General features: G+C 44.6%; 2 protein-coding genes across 2 annotated transcripts; both read left to right on the forward strand.

The window, feature by feature from the left end:
* Nucleotides 1-1,695: 1,695 nt before the first annotated feature.
* fam161a (FAM161 centrosomal protein A) lies at nt 1,696-9,995 on the forward strand (the record flags this gene model as incomplete). Its single annotated transcript, XM_084555256.1, has 7 exons — nt 1,696-1,851; nt 2,924-3,192; nt 4,744-5,964; nt 6,196-6,363; nt 7,570-7,669; nt 9,312-9,451; nt 9,578-9,995. 7 exons carry the CDS (start codon nt 1,696-1,698, stop codon nt 9,882-9,884), a joined length of 2,361 nt encoding a protein of 786 aa, XP_084411382.1. The 3' UTR covers nt 9,885-9,995.
* A 1,656-nt stretch (nt 9,996-11,651) lies between these two features.
* Nucleotides 11,652-24,985, forward strand: xpo1a (exportin 1 a). The gene is made up of 25 exons (XM_084571239.1): nt 11,652-12,265; nt 12,831-12,963; nt 13,114-13,215; nt 13,743-13,815; nt 13,916-13,977; nt 14,075-14,119; nt 14,207-14,388; nt 15,295-15,343; nt 15,602-15,721; nt 15,984-16,112; nt 17,358-17,516; nt 18,799-18,981; nt 19,077-19,215; nt 19,476-19,657; nt 19,749-19,905; nt 20,012-20,175; nt 20,270-20,404; nt 20,493-20,676; nt 21,867-21,973; nt 22,198-22,392; nt 22,487-22,655; nt 22,796-22,930; nt 23,082-23,241; nt 23,551-23,647; nt 24,148-24,985. The coding sequence occupies exons 2-25, from the start codon at nt 12,838-12,840 to the stop codon at nt 24,292-24,294; spliced, it is 3,201 nt and encodes a 1,066-aa protein (XP_084427365.1). The 5' UTR covers nt 11,652-12,265; nt 12,831-12,837; the 3' UTR covers nt 24,295-24,985.
* The last annotated feature ends 556 nt before the right edge of the window (nt 24,986-25,541 follow it).

Consider the following 25,541-nt stretch of genomic DNA (forward strand, 5'->3'; position numbering starts at 1 on the left):
TTCTTGTGCAATTATGAGAATTGTGTCATGTCTAGGTTCCTCATTATAGTTGCTGTGTTCTTTCCACGAATGACTCAAAGTTCAACAGTGAATTAATTGTAGTCCAAAAATAACTTGAGATAAATTATGTATACAGTGCTGAGGTGCAAAGAGAACTAAATTCTTCAAAATTAAACTACGATAATTGTATTTATGTAGTACAATGAGCCAATATTACATATCAGAGAGGCGCTCCTCTAGGATTAAATCAGAGTCCATGTGTTCAGAAGTGTTTCCATCAATGTAATGAGACTCAGGTGTGGTTCAGTTCCTGGTTTAGTTTCAATAAATCAGGGATTTGTCTCAGTCTGATCTTCACAACACATGTTTGTGGACAAAGGAGCTTTCTGAGGAGCTCAGAGAAAGAGTTGTTGTTGCTCATCAGGCTGGAAAAGGTTCCAGAACCATCTCTAAAGAGTTTGGAACCCACAAATAATCCACAGTCAGACAGACTGAAGACGACTGTTCCCCTCCACAGGAGTGGTCCACCAACAAAGATCACTCCATAATAGTCTGAGAGGTCCCAGAGGAACCCAGGGGAACTTCTAAGCAGCTAAAGGCCTCTCTCTCATTGGCTGATGTTAATGTTGATGAATCCACTGAACAACCATGGTGTGATGGACAAAGACACTGCTCTCCAAGAAGAACATTTCTAAACATCATGTGGACAAGACAGAAGACTATTGGGACAATGTTTAGTGGACAGATGAGACCAAAGTAGAATAGTTTGGTTTAAATGAGATGAACCAACACTGCATCATTCCAGCATCAGAACCTCATCCCTCCATCAAACATGGGGGGTGCTAATGTCCTGGTTTGGGCCTGTTCTGCTGCATCTGGACCAGGACGGCTTGTCATCATTGATGGACCAATGAATTCTGAATTCTACCAGTGAACTCTAAAAGAAAATGTCAGGACATCTGTCCATGAGCTGAATGTGAAGAGAAACTGGGTCATGGAGCAAGACAACGAGAACCAAGAACACAAGTGGTTCTACAAAAGAACGGTTAAAGAAGAACAAGATGAATGTTTAGGAACGGCCAAGTCAAAGTCCTGACCTTAATCCAATAGAAATGTTGTGGAAGGACCTGAAGCAAGCAGTTGATGTGAGGAAACCCACCAACATCTCAGAACTGAAGTGGTTCTGTTCTGAGGAATGGGCTAAAATTCCTCCAAGCTGCTGTAGACCACTGATCAGCAGTTACCAGAAACATTTAGTTATAAGGAGGTCACAGCAGATACTGGAAACAAGGAGGAACTGACTTTAGATATGAACAAATGATTATTTTCAAATAATAAAGTATAATATTTAAATGTTTTATTTGTTTGATTGGGTTCTGTGTCTGAAATCTGATGTTTTGAGTCATTTTTATGCAGAAATGTATTTAATTCTTAAGGGTACAATCATTTTTATAATCATTCAGGTGGATATAATCTATCAGTGGATGATGCTTTTAATTTGTATGTCAGACACGTCATTTCCGCCCCCTCTCTGTCGTCACTTCCTCCCCAGCCAAGCTTGTGTCCGTTGCTAGGGAGAGCACCTGCTGCTTGGTTACCGTCTAACGGCGACTCTCCACTAACTTATCTCACTTAATATTCAATAAAACATCAGTTTAACTTGATAATAAAATCAGATTCCGGTCCCAGGAGATTATGGCGAATGCTCACCGGACAAATGTCTTGGTTACTTCGTGTCTGAGAACGCCGGTAAACCCTCACACCAAAGCGCCGTTAGCCTCCTACGAGCGGGAGAGGGTCCTGCCGTCCACCGCCACCGGACACATGGACAACCGGGACTACGAGAAGGAGGTAAAGACAGTTTTAAAACAATGCTGGTGGAGCTTTTACACTTTATTAAAAAAAAAAAAAACACCCAAACTGTCAACGCCTGGTTAAAAACATGCTGACTTATAATGAGTTTAAGGGTAAAAGTCAAACTACAAAGTCTGATGGATTTATTATGATGATAACTGAAGTGTGTGTGGTTTACCAATAAATACACCACTATAAATCACCACCATGCAGGAGAAAAATGACAAATAAAATCATGTTATTAAATCTACAATAAGTCTGAATTAGTATCTTATTTATTTACTTTAATAAAAACACAAAGATCTGAGATGCAAATGGTTATACAGACTTTCCTCTTATACATAGATGATCCATGATAAATATATATTATTTTTATTCATTAAATGAGATTTCATAATTCTGCCTGTGCTTTAATTTAGAGGAGGTGTATTTAAGGTTACCTCCTCCTCCTCCTCCTCCTCCTCCTCCTCCTCCTCCTCCTCCTCCACCCTGTAATATGACATTTTAACTAGTGTAATATTATTTTATAAAACAAACCAGACGTAGGCTCTGACCTTGTCCAGACTACAGGGGGTTGACAGTTTCAGGTCAGTCCGTGTTGTGTCGGGGCGGGCGGGCGGGGGGGGGTTGACTTGTTTAACTTGTTGTCCTGACTATTTTTAGACTTCCGTCTTGACTAGATTACCAGACGTGGTGTTCACTTTATAATCCCAAACACTTGTTTTTATCCCCCGGTCGACATCGCTGGGTCCGTGCAGGGTCCCGGGCCGTTATGCTGCGGTACTCGTCTCAGTTTAGTGAAGCTCTCAGTAAGAGCTTGTGTGAGACACCTGACGCAGACCGCGGGACGGCTGAGCTCTTTCATCTTAAGCTGCCTTTTGTGCTCCACCATATGGCCCCACGTCTCCACCACGGCAAGATAATGAGCTTAGAGACGCTTTAGTGTTCCATCGACACGGTGGTTCAGGCAGCATCGTGTGGAGTCACTTGCATGAAACACAACTTTTAAATAAATAAACTAATTCAGGATGCTCTCATAAAAACACTGCGTGACCTTTGACCCTTTCAGCTGGAGTATGAGGACTCGGGCTCTGATTTCTGCGACGAGGACCGCCTGGGGACGGGTGGTCCGCGCCTGGTGAGCGACTACGAGGCGGCGGGGGACCACCTCGACCTGGGCGAAATCTTCTTCTCCAACGAGGAGTACTACAGCAAGCTGGAGGAGCTGAAGAGGGCCCACCTGCGCACCATGGCCGAGCTGGAGGGCATGTACTGGCGGAAGCTGCGGCTCAAGTCCACGGAGCCGTTAGACGCGACGGCGCTGAACGCAGGGCGCAGGTGGGTGACCACGATTATGTGAGGAGCTCCCAGTGCAGTGCTCTGTGATCTCACAAAAGCACTAAACAGACTAATACTATATAAATCAATGCAGTGATGATGTATTGATGTGAATCTTTTATCTATGAGTGGTTTTTAGACATTTCACAGCAGCTTAAAGGTTCAGTTAAAGAACAAAACACTCTTTTATTAGAAGTTAAGCTGTTTACATGTGTAGATTTATATTTATTATTCATTTTCTTTGGAGAAGCAGCAAATCCTGTACAACTAAATTATTACCAGACTATTTTTTTCCGAACCAGACTAACTTCAGTAGGAACTGATCCTTTATAACAGTGGCCCCCAACCTTTTATGCGTCACGCACCGATCTAAAGGTGTAGCAGATAAAAACAAAATAAAACGATAAGAGCGGCATAAAAACTGTCGTATTTTCTCTATAAAATAATAATAATAATAATAATAATAAAAAATTATTAGCAGCGTCCTCGTAACGTCACACCAACAACAGAACATGACACGAGTAACATCCTCTCTGCCCCGACGCTCTCTGGTCGCTATGGCAACATGCCTTCAAAATAAGACACACCACAAAAACAAAAAGTGCATGAAAATACTCTCTGCTCACAACAGCACTGAGTCAGTGGGAGCCCTGCGCTTGTTTAGCTGCAACAGGACGGTCCCATCTTGGGGCAATGGGAGACGATGAAACCTGAAGTGTGTCGCTTATGTCCAGTCTGCTCCCTAATTTTGTTTTGGTTGCTGTCACTGCAGAAAACGCTGCTTCACACAGACAAGATGTCGGAAATGGCGACAGCGGAGTTGTTGCCTCGAGCAGACGGTTAAGGCCCCCGTCATTTGCGATCTCGGGACGTATCACGTCATCTATGGTCTCGAGGCCTTGACGTATGCGTCAAGAGTGGTCCGGTCATTTTTCAAAATAAAACTCAGATAATAAATCAAATGGAAATAATGGAAGTTATTTATTCTCTCTGTGCGGCCCCGGTACCGAATGACCCACGGACCGGTACTGGTCCGGGGACCAGGGGTTGAGGATCACTGGTTTAAAACATCATAACATTACAACTACACTGAAATGAGCTAACATCACAACCACTTAGATTAAATTGTGCACAGTAATTAGACTGGATGAAATGACTGCTAGATTAGAGCATTGATAAAACATTAAGTGGCAAGACAGGAGCCGTTTGAAAAACAGATTCACTTTTTAAGACAAAAAAGGATGAGGATTAGCATTTAACTGAAAGAATCTACAGCGTTTATGTCAATATAATTCTATTATACGACTGTAATCATTGCTTTGGGCTCTAGGAGGCTGTGATCAACATTTTTCAGTTCTCTTATAAAAACAAACATATCAAAAGTCATTTTGGGAGATGAAATGACAGAAATTCAGGTTGCAATTGAAGTGAGCATGCTGCATAGGAGATGATTTATACTTTCAACATACTTTATGATTCTGATTTTACTGATTTTTTGTATTTTTTCTTTCTTTCTGTCTCTGGGGGTTATCTGTCGTATCTAAATTCCAGCCCAGCAGCTTCACACCGTTGTTTGAGGAAGTCACTGTCAGCTGTTGAACTCAGGTGGGCCTCTGGACAGTCAGACTCTTCAGATGACGACGTATCTGCCAGTAACGATGTGGAGAAAGGCCTTCTGTTTTCTCCCAAAGAACACATCAAGAACATGTGGAAGGACTTCAAGCTGTCCCCTTACAGTCGACGGCTGTCCTCCTCCTCGCTGCACAGCCTGCCAGGAGACCAAAAGAAGTCCAGAAGGAGAAAGAGGAGGAGGAGGAGGAGGCAGGAGAATGATGACGAAGAAAAGGAGCACTGGAAACACAGAGTGACCGTTCCGAAGCCTTTCCAGATGACGCTGCGTGAGGCTGAGAGGAGAAAGCACGGCGTGAAGACACGTTCAGAGATAGAACTGGAGAACACGGAGCTGCGACGGCAGCTGGAGGAGCTGACAGAGTGCCAGAGGAAGTTCCGCGCCAGCCCCGTCCCGGCACATGTTCACCTCCCGCTTTACGAAGAGCTGCAGGAGCGCCACGAGGAGCGACGGCGAACCATGCGAGAGCGGGAAGAGCGGCATCTCCGGACCATCCAGAAGCCCTTCAGCTTCCTGGAGAGGGAGCGACAGAAGAAGGAGCAGAAGCAGCTACGTCAGCCGCAGCCTTCTGACCAGGAGAAAGTCAAACCTTTCAAAGCCAAGCCGGTGCCCAAGTCTGTGTACGCAGCAGCGTCAGGGGACCAGATGAAGGAGGAGCAGCTGTATCGGTCCATCAAGATACAGATGAGAGCTGAGGAGATGCTCCACAGCGCCTCCATGCCCCCCAGCATGCTCGCACGGCGGCTCAGCGACCGGAAGAAGACCAAAGACGGCGGCACTCCAGCCGAGGGTGATGACAGCTTCTCACACAGGCCGCACATAAACAAAGAGGTGCCTGACTTTAACGCCAGTTACAGACGCTTCCAGAAGCACCTGGAGAAGCGAAAGGAGATGAAGCCCACGACCGCATGCGAACCCTTTCAGCTGAGGACGTCCCAGATCTCCTCGCACCGAGAACGCGTCCTGGCCGACATCGAGAAGGAGCAGAGCAGCCCTCGGATGCTGCGCTGGCCCTACGCGAGCCCGGGCCCGGGGCCAAACCGCACCCCAAACTCCAGCCTCTGTTCGTCCCTCTCAGGCAGCCTGGAGCTCCTTCCCGCCAAAGTCACAGACGCTACAAAAAAGCGCCATGAGGCTGTGAGGTACCACCTTAGTACCCCGAAGGCTTCCGCCATCTTAGTTGAGAAAGTCTCAGACCTCACATGTCCCGTGTAGACATAGAGATGTGTTTGAACTCCTTAAAGACTGAGCCCCCCCCCATCCCGTATCCACCCCAGAGCAGTTTGGCTGTCAGTAGTCGTGGCGGCCTAGCTCTCTGTCCCGTCCCTGCCGTCCCTTCCTCCACATGTGACCGAATCTATCTCCCTGAGTAGGAAGGTGCTGGAGCAGAGGAAGAAGGCTGAGGAGGAGGAGGAGCGCTGGAAGGAAAAGCAGAAGCAGAGGGAGAAGAAGCTGCAGAGGGTGGTTGTGAAACGGGCCCAGGCCAACGACCCCCACCTGGCTCTGTCCCAGACCCACCAGAACAAGCTCAAAGAGTTCAGGTACAGCAGCACGGCGCCCTGGACTCTAGTTATCATTTTACAATATAAAACTGCTGCATGCTGAGACATACAGTCCATATCTGTTTGGACAGTCACACAGTTGTTGTTATTTTAGCTGTTTACAAAAACGTAATGCAGCTGCAGTCATATTATAAATGTGGTTTTAAAGTGCAGACTCTCAGGTTTAATCCGAGGATGTTTACGTCTTAACGAGGAGGAAAGAGGCAGAAAAACATTTTTTCATTTTCTTTGTCTCCTTTTTTCAGCGGCGTGAAAGTGATTGGACAAATAAATCCAGTATTATAATGGAATATAGGAAGACAATAAATAGAGTCATCATCAAGTTAATTAATTAATTAATTAATTGTATTAATGTTAATGGACACTATTGCACCTTACACCTTATCCTATTTATATATAATATATATTCTTCCGTATCTATTTCTTGTACATATGCTAATAAGCTAATTTGTACATTTTTGCTTATGCTATTTTTATTTTATTTCACTAGATTTTATTTTACTTATTTCTATTTTATTTAATCTTTTTTTTATCTGAGGTTCTTAAGAGTGTTTGCATGTACAACTAAGCTACTGTGACCGAGCAACTTCCCTTGTGGATGAAGTCTGAGTCTAAGTTAAATACAAACACACAGTCCTACATCATACACAGTGTGTACGGTATATTACATGCTCGTTCCTTATTTAATAGAAGGGTTTTTTATTGTAAATATATCTTGTTCTTAGTTCACCTCTTGAACAATGACCACATGTTCAGTTTTATTTTGGTCGCCATGATTTGTTGTGTTGTTATTTTTCTGCTCTGACTCTTCTTATACTGCTACTGAGTGGACCCATATTCTGTAATGGGCTAGATGATACTTTAAATATTTTGAGACAGATCTTTAATTTGGAAAATTAAACTTTCTGCCATGTTGTCATCCCTGTGTCGTCCCTGTGACCGTGGCCACTGACCTCATGACATCCACATATAATTAAAACACACACTTATAGATTTTAATAGCATTTAGCGATAAATTAAATGTTCTGTGACTTTATTTAAAGATTATATTATATTAAATTCTGCAAATATTATCTGTTTCATGTCATTTTTTTTTTCTGTTGGGGCTGATGCTGTACACGTGACCTTCAGGGTAAAGGTGGAGGAGAAAGGAGGAGCTGACCCATAACTCTGTGCTCTCTGTAGGAAACAAGAGCTTCAGCGGAGGAAGGAGTACCAGCAGGAGATCAAGGAGATGCAGGCGAGGGTGAAGGGGAGGCCGCTGCTGCTGGAGCAGGTTGCTCAGGTGAATATGAAGATGAGGTGTACATCACAACGTCTTCCATAGCTGCTCGGTTGTCTACGTGGACAACCTGCCGTCTCTCCTCTTCAAACATGTAGACGGTATTTATTTGTGCCTACAGTACTCTCATCTAAAGATAGCACGCTAACAAGCTTATGGGCCTTCACATTCAACTGCACTCAAATTTGTTTACGAGGCTTTGTGTGGTAGAAATGGATTGATGAGCCATGTAAAGTTAAATGAGGTCCGTGCATCACGTCACAGACGAGGAAGAAAGATGTGCTTTGTTTAGAGAGCTGCCTAAATGAGATAAGACGAGAGGACGAGCAAAATGTTTTCACCTCTGAAAGATTTAACGGAAGTTTACGGAAGGAAGAGAAACAACAAATGTATTCACTTCCAGGATGTCTTTATAAAAACTATACAGTTTACAACGCATGGAAGAAAGAAAGAAAGATAAGGAAGACAGAGAAAGATAGAAAGAAAGGATGAGGAAGAAAGAGAGAGAAAGAAAGATAGAAAGAAAGAAAGAAAAAGAACAAAAGGATGAAGAAAAGAGAAAGAAATGAGAAAGAAAGAAAGAATGGATGAGGAAAAGACAAAGGAGGAAGAAAGAAAGGATGAAGAAGAAATGAAAAATAAAGAATGAGGAAAGAAAGAAAGAAAGAAAGAATGAGGAAGGAAGACAGAGAAAGAAAGAAAGAAAGAAAAAGAAAAGATGAGGAAGGAAGAGAAAGAAAGAAAGAATGGATGAGGAAGGAAGAGAGGGAAAGAAAGGAAGGACAAAAAGATGAAGAAAAGAAAAAGAAAGAAAGAAAGAAAGAAAGATAATAATAATAATAATAATAATCAATTTTATTTGTATTGCACTTTACATTTAAAGCAATCTCAAAGTGCTACAGGGCAAACAGTTTAAAAAATAATGTAAGTTAAAACAACCAGGGTCAAAAAATTAAAATTAAGGTTAAAAAAATAGAAGAAAGAAAAAAAATACAATTTAGTTGTAGGCGTTTTTAAAAAGATATGTTTTTAAGTCCTTTTTAAAAGTATCTGTCGTCTGTGGGGCCCTCAGGTGGTCAGGGAGGGCGTTCCACAGCCTGGGGGCAGCAGAAGCAAAGGCCCTATCACCCATGCTGCAGAGCTTGGTTCTGGGGGTTTGAAGGGTGTCTGAGGTTGCAGACCGGGTGCATGAGGAAGTGTGGGGGGTGAGGAGTTCCTGTAGGTAAAGGGGGGCATGTCCATGAATGCACTGGTGAGTGAGGAGGGAGACCTTGTACTCAATCCTGAGTGGGACAGGGAGCCAGTGAAGGGATTTCAGAATGGGGGTGATGTGGTCATGCTTGCGCACCCTCATCAGGATCCTGGCAGCGCTGTTCTGAATGAGGTCGTCACCAGGAATAGAAAGAACTAAATAATCTGTTGAGATAAAAACTGTCCCTTTGATTGTTCTTGCTTTTGTTCTGGATTATAGTTTAATTCTATTCAGAGTGTTTAGAGTTCCTGATGGATGAAACTTTAACTCGAGTCTAGCAAAGAATAAGACACTAGAAAGCTGCAACACGTTGCCATAAACGTGTGAAGATGAACGTCACAGATGGAATCCATCAGCGTCTTCTGTCTTTGTGAACATGTGCTTTAATAACAGAGGAACGCCAGACAGGCAGCAGAGAAGCGCTACACCGACACCCTGCAAGGATGTGACGTCACTGAGGAGTTCATCAGCAGCAAAGCAGAGAAGTCAGGATCTGCACGCAGGACGTCCCGGTCCAGCGACGGCAAACAGAGGTACACCTGAAACAAACTATACCCACCAATACTGAGTTAACAAGGAACTGCTCGATAACTGCTTTACTTTAGATCCAGCGGTGAAAACAATCCTTTAATCAGGTTTATTCTCTGCTCCTTCATTAGTGAGCTGGAGGAGGAAGACATGGGGTACAAACCTGTTCACTACAGGAAGGTCTACCTGGATGATGAAGACGAGGATGAGCCGGCCTCCAGAGAAGGCGGGAGAGAGGAGGGCGGCGGCGAGGCCTCGTTTAACGCCTCCAGAGCTGGTGAAGACGCCGGCAGTCACTGCACCGACAAGGATGATGACGATCAGCACTGTTCTGACGGGAGCTACCGCTACTCAGACGACCACGAGGAGGATTACTCCTCAGACGACGACGACAGCGAGCATGAAGCTGACACGAGGCAGGATGAGGCAACAGAGTGATATCAGCAGATATGACGGTGTCAGTGGAAAGATCTGACAGAGGAACCTGAACATTTAAAATGTCAGAACATTTTATTTCAGGGTAATGATACGCTTCACAACAAACACTTTGTAGAGAGAAGGAAATTGAGAATTTTATCATTTTGAAACTTAAAAAACAATATTGATTAACTGTGATTTACATATCAACCACATCTGAATCATTGGAAGCTTTTACACGAAAGTCCGTGACTTTTCAGCAGCCATCGGTCGTTTGTACAGAAAACACTCTGACTTGTCATCGTAGGAAAAACACAAGAGTTTAAAAAACATAACACATTAATGCTTCTGTTGCAGTGCTCAACGGTTCTACTGTTATAAATACTGACTTTGAATTATTTCTGATAACGTACTGGTGGAAAAAAGTAAAAGTGGATTCTACCATTCATTCACTTGTGCTCATAGATCTGTGACGTTTCAAAAAGTCTTCAATGGGCCCCAAGGAAAACATAAAATCCTCTCAGTCTGATGAACAGTGTTAATGTGATGTGTTTTTTTGTAATATTTACAACGTTTTGGGGTTTTTGGATGTGTACACTCATCATCCTGGACGGGGCTTTGAATGAAAAACTATTAAAGGGTTTTTGCAGCCGTCGTTATATTTAAATTTCTCACTAAAAATGACTTTTCACACAAATCCTGAAAGCAGACGAAGAGAACCCAGTCATGGACCAATGAATTCTGAATTCTACCAGTGAACTCTAAAAGAAAATGTCAGGACGTCTGTCCATGAGCTGAATGTGAAGAGAAACTGGGTCACGCAGCAAGACAACGAGAACCAAGAACACAAGTGGTTCTACAAAAGAACGGTTAAAGAAGAACAAGATGAATGTTTAGGAACGGCCAAGTCAAAGTCCTGACCTTAATCCAACAGAAATGTTGTGGAAGGACCTGAAGCAAGCAGTTGATGTGAGGAAACCCACCAACATCTCAGAACTGAAGTGGTTCTGTTCTGAGGAATGGGCTAAAATTCCTCCAAGCTGCTGTAGACCACTGATCAGCAGTTACCAGAAACATTTAGTTACAAGGAGGTCACAGCAGATACTGGAAACAAGGAGGACATGACTTTAACAACTATATTTATACACTGTACAATACTTAGATAGCTAATTTTATTCTATAGCCTATATTTATACCTTTTTTTTTTTACTTATGGATTGAATCAGGACCAGAGAAACCAATTTCGTTCCTTCCCATGTACCAACATGTGCTGTAATGACAGTAAGTAATCCTTGAATCCTTGAAATATCTTGAGTAAATAAATGCACAAAGATAATATTTTCTGTTTCATGTGGTTCTTTTGGTCTACTTTCAGGACTTGAGTGAAAATCTGCTGATGTTTTGAGGCATTTTCATGCAAAAACTACAGCGTTGATATATGAAATACTTTCATTTCCAAGTCATCGTGACCTTAATTATGTGAAACTGAACCATGAAAAAATAAAACCACACATTCAAAACACCATGTCTGTCCGTTTTCATTTTTTTTTTTATGAATTTAACGCGTTTAATTCGCGTTTAATTCGTTTTCTTGTCATGTCTTCACCAGGAGGTCAGACCGGAGCCAGACTGACAGCTCCACCCAGCCTATGACAGCGCGTGACGTCACCGCCGCGGCAGCCAATCACGCGTCCGGTGGGCGGGCGCATAGTCCAAATTTTACGCGGCGCGCGGCGGGCCGAAACACCGAGAATGAATATCCTGGTCTCAACCGGTTTCAACCGGTCCGCGGCTGGAAGCATGAGCTTAGAGGAAGAGCATACTTGCACGCATTTAAACATCTCTGCTTCCCAACAGTGTGTGCGAGTGGAACCAGAAATAAAACGAGACTCTTTCAATTCGTGATTATGACCCGGAATACCGCTTCAAGTGTGAATCCGTGAATCTGTGTTGTTAGCTTAGCTTAACTTTACATTAGCCAGTCGACCTAAATCATCATTGACTTTTCCATTAGCATGCTAAGTTGCTATTAGCCTGGTGGGAGTCGGGAGTAATCACTGAAGATAGCTGAGGAGATACATGTTTCAGAGTGGCTGAAGACAGGACAGACATGCTGCGGTGAACTGCGAGGAGCCTTTTATACATCGACGGGACTCGATAAGTATCCGGAGTGAAGACGTTTTCTTTTAACTGGCACCGACAGTTGGTGTCTTCTATGGGAAGCTAACGTTAGCTTTGGGCTATCGAGTGTCGGCTGCAGCGTAACGTAAGCGTGTGCCATGAGATAACGTTACATGGTCGCTTTCAACGTATTTTTTCGGGATATTGGCGTTTTCATCTTCAGCTACAAGACACACCACTTAATAAATACTTGTTTTCTACGAGCGGACACCACATACCAGGTGAGTTAACTTAGCCAGCGTGGGCAAGAGTTAGCATGCGACCGTTTAAAAAGTAACTAGCGTGGGGGATTTGCTTTTTTTTTTTACACAAAACCAAACGTGACACTGGACTGGTGCCTTCACGGTCGGTTTGACGTCGTTGCTAACGTGTTTTCATTGCGCTCGGTCGTCTCGAGCCGACCTCGTACTCGGGCTGTGGTGAAACGCAGTGGCGTGAACCCTGTCGGCCACGTGGGGGCGTTGTTTCGCATTTCCACTGCACGTCTGAATGACAGCGTCATAATGTCACCACGAGGGTTTACTGGAGGTCCAAGCTCAAATGTGTTGGCCCGTTTTAATGAATGAATAACTCGTCTTATTATATATTCTTATATAGTCTTCTGTTATGCTTATAATCCACCCGGATACTCGTGTTTCCGGTTATTAAAATATCTCAGTAATCAGTAAAATATGCAACCAGATGTCTCAGTGTAACTTCCACTTATACATGTTTGTATTTTTTGTGTGTTCCTTTGTCTGTGGTTGAGTTTTAAAATAATATCTCTTCTTGTCGTTTCCCCATCAGAGTCTCTATGCCAGCAGAAATGACGATGTTGGCAGATCACCCAGCCAGACAGCTGCTGGACTTCAGTCAGAAACTGGACATCAACCTGCTGGACAATGTCGTGAACTCTATGTACCATGACATTGGCTCCCAGGTGAGGGCTCCTCCTCCTTCCCAGTGTCGGATAGGATTAAAGTTCAGTCGACGTGAACGTCTTGTAAACAAGCTTGGCCGAGTTGTAGTCAAAAATGATGTGTGGACTTGAAGGGAAACCCTAAAGCTTTGTTGTGTTGCTCTCTCGTAGCAACGCGTGGCCCAGGAGGTGCTCACCAACCTGAAGGACCATCCAGATGCCTGGACGAGGGTTGACACCATCCTGGAGTTCTCTCAAAACATGAAGACTAAAGTTAGTACAGCTGCTCTACGTCTGACCAAAGCTGGCTCTTTTAAACGAGCCTTATCTTAAGCGTTTCCACCTTTGTGCAGTCAGTGGTAATTTTGGCATTACTACCGTCTTTATTTGCTCTGTTATAGTAACTCTGTGTTCATGCAGACTATCCACAGTTCCTTCAGTTTTTACTAAAGACCAAACTCAGCTGCTGCCGACAGTTAAATGTTTAACTTTATTTCCCAGGGGAGTTTGTCAGGAGAGAAAGAAATGTGTTTAATATGTTCTCTGCTCACCTTCGCTGATTTCAGACACTTACAAACACAACTGTCATTTCCTTTATTTTTAAATGACATTTTTTGTGCAAGGATAAATTCCAAATATGGGTATAGACGGCGTGTATGTGCTGCATGGATGGTCTGTGCCTACAGGCGATATGTCAAGGGTCGCATATGGTTAGGAGACTATGTTGTACTGTTTTTCTTTGTCAGGTTTTAAGTAGTGTGATATTTCATAGCCCTAAGACGTCTCTGTTTTTCTCTCAGTATTACGCACTTCAGATTCTGGAGGCAGTCATCAAAACACGCTGGAAGATTCTACCGAGAAACCAGTGTGACGGTAAGATCAGTCCAGACGTGAGGCAGATTATTGTGACGATGTTTTTGTTTATTATCATCATTTTTTTCTCTCAATTAAAAACCTCTGGCTGTAATTTCAGGAATCAAGAAGTACGTTGTCGGGCTGATTATCAAGACTTCCTCTGATCCTGCAAACATGGAGGTGAGTTAATGTGATGAAGAGGCTGGACATTAACGGAGCATGTGGTGTTTTTATGCTTAATAATAATAATATCCTTGTTTTTTCTGTGTATTTACAGAAGGAGGGAGTGTACATTTCAAAACTTAACATGATCCTCGTACAGGTGAGTAAACATTTGGTTGTTTCATAAACACTACGTTGAAGTGATGAGCCTGATGACACAGAGCGTTTCTCCTCTGGTCTGTTTCAGATCCTGAAGCAGGAGTGGCCCAAACACTGGCCCACCTTCATCAGTGACATCGTGGGGGCAAGCCGGACCAGCGAGAGCCTCTGTCAGAACAACATGATCATCCTGAAGCTGCTCAGCGAGGAGGTCTTTGACTTCTCCAGCGGCCAGATGACCCAAGTTAAGGCCAAGCATCTCAAAGACAGGTAACCGTGTTGGGCTGTTAAGGCGGTATTAACGTATTACCACTATTATGGTTCTGGGTACTGGGAAGGACATGATGTGTTGAAGCCACCAGAGGTCAGTCTCTACTGGTTGAGTCGGCAGCTGAGCTGAGGAAGATGGCAGCTGAGAGTGGTGTAGTCAACGATACAGGGATCGTAAAAGATAAAAATAGAGACTTTGTGCCACACAAACAGTTTTAGCAAAATCTTTCACTTTCTTTCTTTTCTCTCTTTGTGGTTTGATTAAATACTTAAATTGACTTCCCGTATGTCGAAGGAGGAATATTTCCCTCTCCTTCAGCCCAGGTTCTTTATACCTATTAGAAAGGTTAGTCTGACTACGAATAGACCACCTGACAACTTCTCTCCAATTGCAGAGAATAGGTCCAGAGTCAGCGCTGAGACTTCAGCTTAACCACCTTATGGCTAGAAAAGGAGAAGCCCCCAGCTATGTGTGCACAGAAGTTTTATTCTATCTGGGCTCCACCCGAGTGTAGCCGAGGCCGGCTCTGACTGGTTTCTATGAGGTGAAATATTAGAGTGTGGTGCATCTTATCTAGTGAGCAAAGCTGCAGCAAAGCGGTAAACAAGCCCGTATCTGGTATGATAGAAGACTTCTTTCTGTTTTCGCCCTCACATATCTCTTTAATATCCAACAACTCACAACAACAACTGAACAGAAACTGAAAGCTGGAAAGCTCCAATTATCACATGTAATCAGCCAACTCCCAGCTTGTTGTTTGTTTAGGCGGTTGATCAGGTTTCACATGAAAGTTGATCTGGCGGTAACTTGGTCTGACTTTACCCAGTGATGGGTTTAACTCTTGTCTAGTTGATTAAAAACGTCTGCCTGACTTAACTCGTCTCTCCCAACTCTTTGTCTTTCAGTATGTGCAACGAGTTCTCCCAAATATTCCAGCTGTGCCAGTTTGTAATGGTAAGACACGAGCGACACCACGCCTGAAACGTTTCTCAGTAGTTGCACGTAAAACGAACACCCTTGAAAAAAAAACACTAGTAAAAAGAAAAATAGGCGTAAAGTAGTATAAGCAAAAATATAAAAGATCTGCATATGTACAAGAAGTAGAAGTAAATATACACTATATACATACAGCTAGGATGAATGATAAGTGATTATTTAGTTGTTGAATAAATACCACGGTCTGTTCTCATGTGTACGTTTCTTCTTCTGAAGGAAAACTCCCAGAATGCTCCACTAGTCCACGCAACACTGGAGACGCTCCTCCGCTTCCTGAACTGGATTCCTTTAGGCTACATCTTTGAGACGAAGCTCATCAGCACGCTGGTCTACAAGGTAAACCAGTGGTTATTCATTCATTAAATTAAAAAATAAAATGAAAAACTTATCTGTGATTTGGCTCCCAAGGAATCGAGGAAAAACGTGACAATAAATGCTGAGTTTTAGGAAGAATTGGTTCATCTCAGAAGAGCGTAGCAACCAGAATGCTAGCTATTTATTAACACAGCTGGTTGTCGTGGCAACACTTATCACCTGCTCGTGGGGCTCTGCTGACCCGTCTCGGTTCGTCTCTGACCCGTCTCTGTCTCTGTCTCAGTTCTTGAACGTGCCCATGTTTCGCAACGTGACGCTGAAGTGTCTGACGGAGATCGCCGGCGTGAGCGTCAACCAGTACGAGGAGCAGTTCGTCAACCTGTTCACCCTCACCATGTGCCAGCTCAAACAGGTACGCGGTCATTCTCAGCGCCGCTTTAGTTAATTGCACTCAGCGTGATTAGAGACTTAGCGGGCGCACCACGGGGTCTCCCACCACATACTGTCAAATCAGGTTTCACCGTCCTTACAAGTACAAATGTGTGTTATATTATCATATCACACATAAGAGCACCTCCTTCTGGTCGGTCAGTCCTGTTGGATGATCCCGTGGACCTTGGCAGGCCAGGGACAGGATGTCCTAGCAGGGCAGGAGTCTTCAGAGACCATCTAAAACCTTTCCTGATTATTATCAACGTCATGAGAGTTATAAGACCTGAGTAGAGGACGCTGCTTCTCTTTAACGTCCTGAGCTGTTTATTACTAGTTTCTGGGGGGTCTGATGTTACACTCCATCCCCTGATTATAGCACTCCAGTTGTCCCGTGTAGGAGGTCGCACATCTGTCTTTATTTACATTTTTCTTTTCATGTTGGCTGCAAGGAATGCCACGTCCTGGTGCTTTGTTATAACTATACGTTTCTATAACAGCCTGAAGCACTTGTAGTATGTAGTTGTATGATATGATGGTCCACCCACTGACTGCTTGTTCTTCAGCTTCAGCCTCACAGGATGCAGCTCTGCACCATCAATGATTTGTTTTTATGGTCCAGTGACAAAAGCAAGTCAGGATTTATTTATTTATCTTTACCATCTCTCCTTCCTGGATGGGCTCGAGGATCAACTGTGATTTTAGCCTTGAATCTATTTTAAATTCCCCTCATATTTATTTGTTTTAATATTATATTTTGTTTTCGTGTTGAGAGATTAAACCAGTCTGTGCTTTTAGCTGGCCTCCTGGTGTAAACACCACCTGCACCTGCTGGTAACCACAACCGTGACATTTCTAAAGTGAAACCAGATAACAAAAAATATATTTAGCACATGTCAACATATAAAATGTGTCTAATTTCTAATAAATAACTCAATATTTCACAAACCTTTTAATGTGTGACACTTTAAAATATTGACTACTCCTTATGTGATGTTTAGAAGCTTTTAATACTTAACATTTTATTTCCTCTACACGTCTGAAGTTGTTAAATAAAACTTGAATAGATTTAGATTAAATGTTTTGGTCTTGGGTGGTTTCATGGCTCTTAAAGTAAAATTTATAAAACTAAAGCCCTGTGTCGAAGCAGCTATTTTCAAAACAAGTGAAACCAAAGACATTTTGAGAACAGCTAAATGTCTGACGCCACGTTTTGCCGTTTGTCCAGATGCTTCCTCTGAACACTAACATCCGAGTGGCCTACTCCAACGGCAAAGACGACGAGCAGAATTTCATCCAGAACCTCAGCCTGTTCCTCTGCACCTTCCTCAAAGAGCACGGCCAGCTCATCGAGAAACGGCCCAACCTGCGAGAGACGCTCATGGAGGTAGGAGGACGTGTCGAAGCCCTCTGTGTTCAAACAGATGATTTATTTATTTATCATGGGTCGGTGTGTGGTAAACAAACCTACTGCCCCAGATGGTGGCTCTGACTCATTTCCTCTCCAGTGACTTGATTTCCTGCCTCACTGTGTTGTTGTTGTTTTTTTTTTTTTCTGTGGTGTCCTGATTACACCTTTCCAGTGACATACATTTGGAAGTGATTACAGTGGGACGGGCCGCCTCTCCTGTGGTTTTGTCCTCTTACACAAGTATGGACAGATAATCGTTTAGGAAGGAGATGGAGGATGACGGTTTATTTCTGCTGCAGTCAGACAGAGAGAGGGATCAGTGGTTATTCTGTAGACAAGTCATGAAGGTTAATAATTCAGGACACTAAAGATCAGCAGGTTAGAATATGGAGCAGTTTTGAAACACGTGGTTTTTAAAATGGTCAAAGTTCATGTGAAGCTGAGAGAAATATTTTACCTTCCTTTGAGTGAATGTACTACAACATGGACAGAAGACTAGCAAATGTGTTTATACTATGTTTGGTGCCTGGATATAAACACAACATGACCACTGACAGGAGAAGTAAATAATAACATTTAAACCATCTTGTGACAGTTCAGTGTTCTGCTGGGAAACTTCTGGACCTGGCATTCATTGGTGTGGATGTTACTTAGACATGTAGCACCCACCCAGACCAGACCAGGCACCCCCACCCCATAGCAATGACACTCCTTGATGGCAGCAGCCATCCCCAGCAGGATGCAGCCTGACACAGACACACACACAAAAACACTTTAGGAACAACTAAAAAAAAAAACATGAAGAACAGCACAAGGTGTTGACCTGGCCTCCAGATTCACTAGATCCCAAACTGATCAAGTATCTGTGGGATGATCCACAGAGGCCCCTCCCCTCAAAGCCCCCCCCCCCCCCCCCCCCCCCACCCCCCACTAACAACACAACAGGACACCCTCAGAAGGTCCATGTCCATTCTCTGATCGGTGTATGGTCACGACTGAACCACGGAGATGCACCAAAATTAAAAGTTAGATTTACTTTTATGTGTCAAGCTCCTGTCAGACTCTTGAAGCAGTCTGAACGTCGTCTTTCGAGCATCAAAGCTTTAATTCTTGACTTTACCATCTATAAATCTATAAATCAGGATCAAAGTGACAAAAGGACTCATTTAAGAGGTTTTAACTTTGGTCTTCGTGCCAATACGGTAACATTTAGTTGATAATATTCTGTGTCTTCACCGCTCTGCTGTCCCGTGTCCAGGCGCTGCACTACATGCTGTTGGTGTCAGAGGTGGAGGAGACGGAGATCTTTAAGATTTGTCTGGAGTACTGGAATCACCTGGCAGCGGAGCTCTACAGGGAGAGTCCCTTCTCCACCTCCAGCACCCCCCTGCTGTCTGACGTCCCGCCACGCAGACACCTCTACCTGCCCGTGCTCTCCCAGGTAGAGTTCAAACCGTGACTGTTGTGTCATTTTTATATTTTTATACAGTCATGACAGTTAATTTTCCGTCTGTTCTTCTCCTCGTCGTCTTACAGGTGCGTTTGCTGATGGTGAGCCGCATGGCCAAGCCTGAGGAGGTGTTGGTGGTGGAGAACGACCAGGGAGAGGTGGTCAGGGAGTTCATGAAGGACACGGACGCCATCAACCTGTACAAGAACATGAGGGAGACTCTGGGTGAGCTCAGAAGTTTGTCTTGTAGCGTTAACTGACTGGTTTGCTCCTGTATTTATCAGGGTGTTGAGTCATTTCATTACGGTTTTAAGCAGAGTGACACCTGCTGTTGTGTTATTGTTTCATTACGACTGCTTCTACACAGACAGAAAGAAATGAGACAGTTTAGTTTATTCATAACTACAACAGATTTGTCGTTCGTCAGGATCCTGACCAGTCGCCAGGTTACTGATTTATTCACTTCTCTCTCTCCTTGTTCGTAGTTTATCTGACGCATCTGGACTACGCCGACACTGAACGCATCATGACGGAGAAGCTGCACAACCAGGTGAACGGCACCGAGTGGTCGTGGAGGAACCTGAACATGCTCTGCTGGGCCATCGGCTCCATCAGTGGGGCGATGCACGAGGAGGACGAGAAGAGGTTCCTGGTGACGGTCATCAAGGTAGAGACGGAAACCGTGTTGTGGCAGAAACACTTATTATACCCGACGGCGTGACGTTAACTCACTGTGTGTGTGTCTCATACGTGCACAGGACCTCCTTGGCTTGTGTGAGCAGAAAAGAGGTAAAGACAACAAGGCCATAATAGCGTCGAACATCATGTACATCGTGGGACAGTATCCTCGGTTCCTGAGAGCCCACTGGAAGTTCCTCAAGACCGTCGTCAACAAGTTGTTTGAGTTTATGCACGGTGAGAAGTGGATCTGATCAGAACTTAAAAGTGACGCATAAATGCTGAGAGCGAGGCTTGACGTGATGTGGTTTGGTTTGGTGTCCTCGTCTCCTTCGCCACACAGAGACCCATGATGGCGTGCAGGACATGGCGTGCGACACCTTCATCAAGATCGCCCAGAAGTGCCGGCGTCATTTTGTCCAGGTTCAGGTGGGGGAGGTGATGCCGTTCATCGATGAGATCCTCAACAACATCAACACCATCATCTGTGACCTGCAGCCTCAGCAGGTGAGTCCATCCTGTCCCTGGACGTTGTGGCGACAGATGTGTTTGTTTTTGGTGTGAGTCAGGTTTAAGCCTCTTGTCTCTTCCTGGTCTGCAGGTGCACACGTTTTACGAGGCAGTGGGCTACATGATCGGAGCTCAGACGGACCAGGCTGTTCAGGAGCTTTTAATAGAGAAGTACATGCTGCTGCCTAATCAGGTGTGGGACAGCATCATCCAGCAGGCCACCAAGGTGAGAACGGCAGCAGAGGAGCTGGAGATAGACTCTATAGATAAATGTGACGCTCTGTGACGCCTGTAACGTGGACTTTGTGCTGCAGAACGTGGACATTCTGAAGGACGCAGAGACGGTGCGTCAGCTCGGGAGCATCCTCAAGACGAACGTCCGAGCCTGTAAAGCCGTCGGTCATCCCTTCGTCGTTCAGCTGGGACGCATCTACCTGGACATGCTCAACGTCTACAAGTGTCTGAGTGAAAACATCTCCTCGGCCGTCCAGACTAACGGTCAGATCCTTGTCTCCAACTCTGTGTTTGTTGTCTTCTTTTATGTCGTTGAGTCTATTACTGTAACTATTTAAAGCAGTGGTTCCCAAACTTTTTCTGCTGGGACCCCCTTTGGTACATAAGAAAATCCCCCCAGACTTCAGACTCGTTCAGTGTTTGCGTTTGCGTGGGAGTCTGTCAAAAACCTGTGCATCTCATCACTCCCATCCCGTCCCGAGCCCACAAATATACTCTCGTCGTATCCCGATCACGTGACTCCTGTCCCGCAAAATCCAGAGAGAAAGACTCCTAAATCCCGTCCCGCTCCCTGTGTTGTCTAAAGTTGGGCGCACTCACCGCATTGCAGCGTCATTTTTTTATTTAATCTCCGTCCTCTGTCCTGGTCCCGCCCGCTCCCGTTGATTATCTGCTCTATCCCGTCCCTATCACGTTACCAACAGTGAAATTGACTCGCGGGAGTCCCGAAAAATTGTCACCCTCTAATTCGATCCACGTCCTGCGTCCCGCCTGCAATGGCTCTGTGACCCCCCTCAGGTGCGCACCCCCCACTTTGAGAACCACTGATTTAAAGTAAATGTAATTTCAAAAGGTTGAATTTCACTCTAAGGCAGAGCTGTCAGACTTATTATAGTTCAGGGGCCACATGCAGCTCAGTTTAACCTCGGGGGGCCGGACCAATAACACAATAACCTTTAAATAATGACCGCTTCTCTTTGTTTTAATGCAAAGAAGAACATTATGAAAAGATTTACATTTAATCGACTATACTTTTACAGCCCAAGACGAATAAGTGCACCTTGGGGTCATTGCTGCCATCTAGAGTTTAGTTCTGGGCGTCTGTGTCGTGTTATGTTTGCAACTTTCACTAAAACGATGCAACCGTTGGTGAACTAATTAAGATTAGCACTTACTTTTATTGACAAATTGAAGTTTTATGTGTTTTTTGAACTTTGCAAATCCTTCCCGCGGGTCTGATTGGACCCTATCTGGGCCCACGGGCCGTATGTTTGAAACCCCTGCTCTTAAGGAGTATAGGAACATAATGAGGCATTCCTGTTAGACCCACTAACCTTTACCTTTACGTAACATTCAGGACGTTAGTGACGCTCTTTGTTTGTTCCTTGTTCTATCTGTGTTTTATTGGTTGACATCATCCATTTACACTTGTCGCTCGTCATCATCATTTGTAGGGGAGATGGTGACGAAGCAGCCTCTGATCCGGAGTATGAGGACGGTAAAGAGAGAGACGCTGAAGCTGATCTCAGGCTGGGTCAGTCGCTCCAACGACCCTCAGATGGTGAGCAAGGCCCCGTTGACTTTCCTCCTCTCTGCTCTGGAACAGAAGAGAGATTTAAATGTGTGTTTAGTCACGTGATGACTTAAAGACAACCAGCGTTATCTAACTGGAAACATTACATCAGTGGCTTTAATGTTTCTGAGGAAAAGCTTAAATTTGAAATAGGCTAAATGTGTCCTGGGAGTCGTCTCGGGTTTAGCTAGATTATTTATTTTTTGTTCCAGGTGGGAGAGAACTTTGTGCCCCCCCTGCTGGAGGCCGTGCTCATCGACTATCAGAGAAACGTCCCGGCCGCCAGAGAGCCCGAGGTCCTCAGCACCATGGCAACCATCGTCAACAAGCTGGGGGTCCACATCACGGGCGAAATCCCCAAGATCTTCGATGCCGTCTTCGAGTGCACTTTGAACATGATCAACAAGGTGCGTCTGAGTCCCGGGACACGGTGGAAGATGATTCAAGGTTTAATGACACGTTTTTAACTCCTGCTTGTTGTTTTTCCTCCTCTGCTGTCAGGACTTTGAAGAGTTCCCAGAACACAGAACACATTTCTTCTACCTTCTTCAAGCCGCCACGTCCCAGTGCTTCCCGGCCTTCTTATCCATCGCCCCGGCTCAGTTCAAACTGATCCTGGACTCCATCATCTGGGCCTTCAAGCATACGATGAGGAACGTGGCCGACACAGGTCTGAACATAGCTGGACAGAGAGTAGATGGAGTTACTTTTTAGAATGAAGCTTCACCTCAGACACCTTGACATTTATCCCCAGATGATATTCTAGAAACCTCTTGTGGTTTCAGTCAGTGTTGCTTTTGTCTTCTGCAGGTCTCCAGATCTTGTACACTCTCCTGCAGAACGTGTCTGCAGAGGAAGCAGCTGCACAGAGCTTCTACCAGACCTACTTCTGTGACATCCTACAGCACATCTTCTCTGTGGTCACTGACACGTCTCACACTGCAGGTGAACACTCTGGCCTGGTGGCTACTGCTCTTACTGATATTCCAAAACATATGTGGTGTAACGACGGTGCAGCCTCTGTGGATTTAACACCTATCGGTATAAGATATAACCAAGTACCCCACCCCCCTCCCTTGTCCTCTCCTGTCTGCAGGTCTGACCATGCATGCCACCATCCTGGCCTACATGTTTAACCTGGTGGAGGAGGCGAAGGTCAGCGTCGCTCTGAGCGCCGCGAGTCCCGCCAACAACCAGGCGCACGTCCAGGAGTACATCGCCAACCTGCTGAAGACGGCCTTCCCCCATCTGCAAGAGTAAGTAGCTCTGCAGCTGTGAAGCATGAACATGGTCGACACCAGGTTTTCTCTTCAAATTCATGGGCGTGTTCTTCTCTGATACACCTGGTTTCATGCATTTCCACATAGAGAACAGCTCTAAAGGCTGACATGTGACATTCAGGATCCATTCGGTGTCGTTGGATCCGTTTGTAAATGAAAGCAGCATCGTTTTATCAGACGACTGGAGAGATATTTGTTGATGTCTCTGTTGTTCTGTCTGTATTCTGTCCGTGGACATGCTTGTGCTGTTCAGACATCATTCTGATTGGATTGTTTTGTCTCCAGTGCCCAGGTGAAGGTGTTTGTGACGGGTTTGTTCAGCCTGAATCAGGACATCCCAGCCTTTAAGGAGCACCTGAGGGACTTCCTTGTGCAGATCAAGGTGAGTGACCAGGAGGAATGCAAAGAGCTCTTACAGAGGGACCCTGGATAAACATGTGTTCCTCATCAAGAGTCTCTTCAAGTCATCAAATGCTGCTTCCTAAGAAATATTGAACCTCATGAATCTCATCGTACCGTGTTATTATAAATGTAAACTGAAACCTATGCGTCTAGCGGCCAGCGTTAAATCATCCATCTTCATTTGAGTCGTGCCTCGTGTGTGTAATTTCCCAACAGAGGCCAGAGGTTAATCTCTGATAAATGATCAAACCGTTTAGACCCAAGTGTGAAGGAGAACCTGTTCACTTTTATGAGGATCGTACGAGAGAAGAAATAGAAAGAACATTAAAACATAAACTCTCCAACCTCGATCTGAACTCATTTAAACTTTTGAGCGCTACAGCAGCTCCGGCCTCCTTCCCCTGGGAAAACATCAGCTCGGCCAGTTTGAATATAAAGGTTTTCAAAGCCCCGGCCTCCTCTGCTTGTGTGGTCCTGCAGGAGTTTGCTGGCGAGGACACAACGGACCTTTTCTTGGAGGAGAGAGAGGCGTCTCTGCGCCAGGCCCAGGAGGAGAAACACAAGCTCCAGATGTCTGTGCCTGGTATCCTCAACCCCCACGAGCTGCCGGAGGAGATGTGCGACTGAGGGTGACCGCCACGACCGGCGTGTACAGAGCAAGTCTGCGGGAGCAAAGGTGGCTTCTTGTTGGCGTGTTTGTGTGTTTAGAAAAGAGAACGTGTGGCCCGAGTAAGGACCCCAGCACTCGGTTGTACGTCGACCAAATCAATGTCAATATGTAAATGAGAATCTTCCCCTGTCTCTCCACTGGCACGGATTCTTTTTTCCTTTCTTTTTTTTCCCTACACACTTATTTTATATAAAGAATGTTTTGTGTAACATGTCATCTTTTGTTAATTCTTTGCTATTAAAGCTTTGGCCACGCATGAAGTTGAAAGAATTAAAGGTTATTTTAACGCCTCGTCACTCGCTCTATTCACCTCCCCCACCTCCTTGTTAATATGTAATATATATAATGTTGAAACACTTGCGATGGTTCTTGAACAGGTTGCTCTGGTTTCAGAAGTGCCGCCGCGTGCACTGTGCAGGACGAATGTGACGCTCAAGGGTAGATTTGTACTCCCTTGCTTCCTTTGTTGTCTTGTTTTGGTTGGTCTGTGTGGTAACTGTTTGTTTTTTTCTTTTTGCTCTGATTCTCTGAGTGACTCAGAGCTTCACTGGCTCTGCTTTTGGATGAGAAGGAAAGTCGTGTGCATATCATCCTGTTTGTAAAGCTGTCTTAGTACTCTGAGAATATAAAGTGGCTATTTTTACAAAACAGTCTGTGTGACCCGTCTTTGTCAAAGTCCAGATGAGACACGAGATCAACTGAGACGAGCTGATGTCAACGTTGGAAAGATGATTAGTTCATATCAGAGGTTAAGATGGGGGGTGGGTTATGAGGGTAAAAAACATGAATTTTGTATTTAAGAAACACTAGAGGACATACACTGATCAGCCACAACATTATGACCACTGACAGGAGAAGTCAATAACATTTAAACCACCTTGTGACAGTTCAGTGTTCTGCTGGGAAACTTCTGGACCTGGCATTCATTGGTGTGGATGTTACTTAGACATGTAGCACCCACCTAGACCAGACCAGGCACCCCCACCCCATAGCAATGACACTCCTTGATGGCAGCAGCCATCCCCAGCAGGATGCAGCCTGACACAGACACACACACAAAAACACTTTAGGAACAACTAAAAAAAAAAAAAAAAAAACATGAAGAACAGCACAAGGTGTTGACCTGGCCTCCAAATTCACTAGATCCCAAACTGATCAAGTATCTGTGGGATGATCCACAGAGGCCCCTCCTCTCAAAGACCCC

Source organism: Chelon labrosus (assembly GCF_963514085.1).
Source record: "Chelon labrosus genome assembly, chromosome: 2".
Lineage (NCBI taxonomy): Eukaryota > Metazoa > Chordata > Actinopteri > Mugiliformes > Mugilidae > Chelon > Chelon labrosus.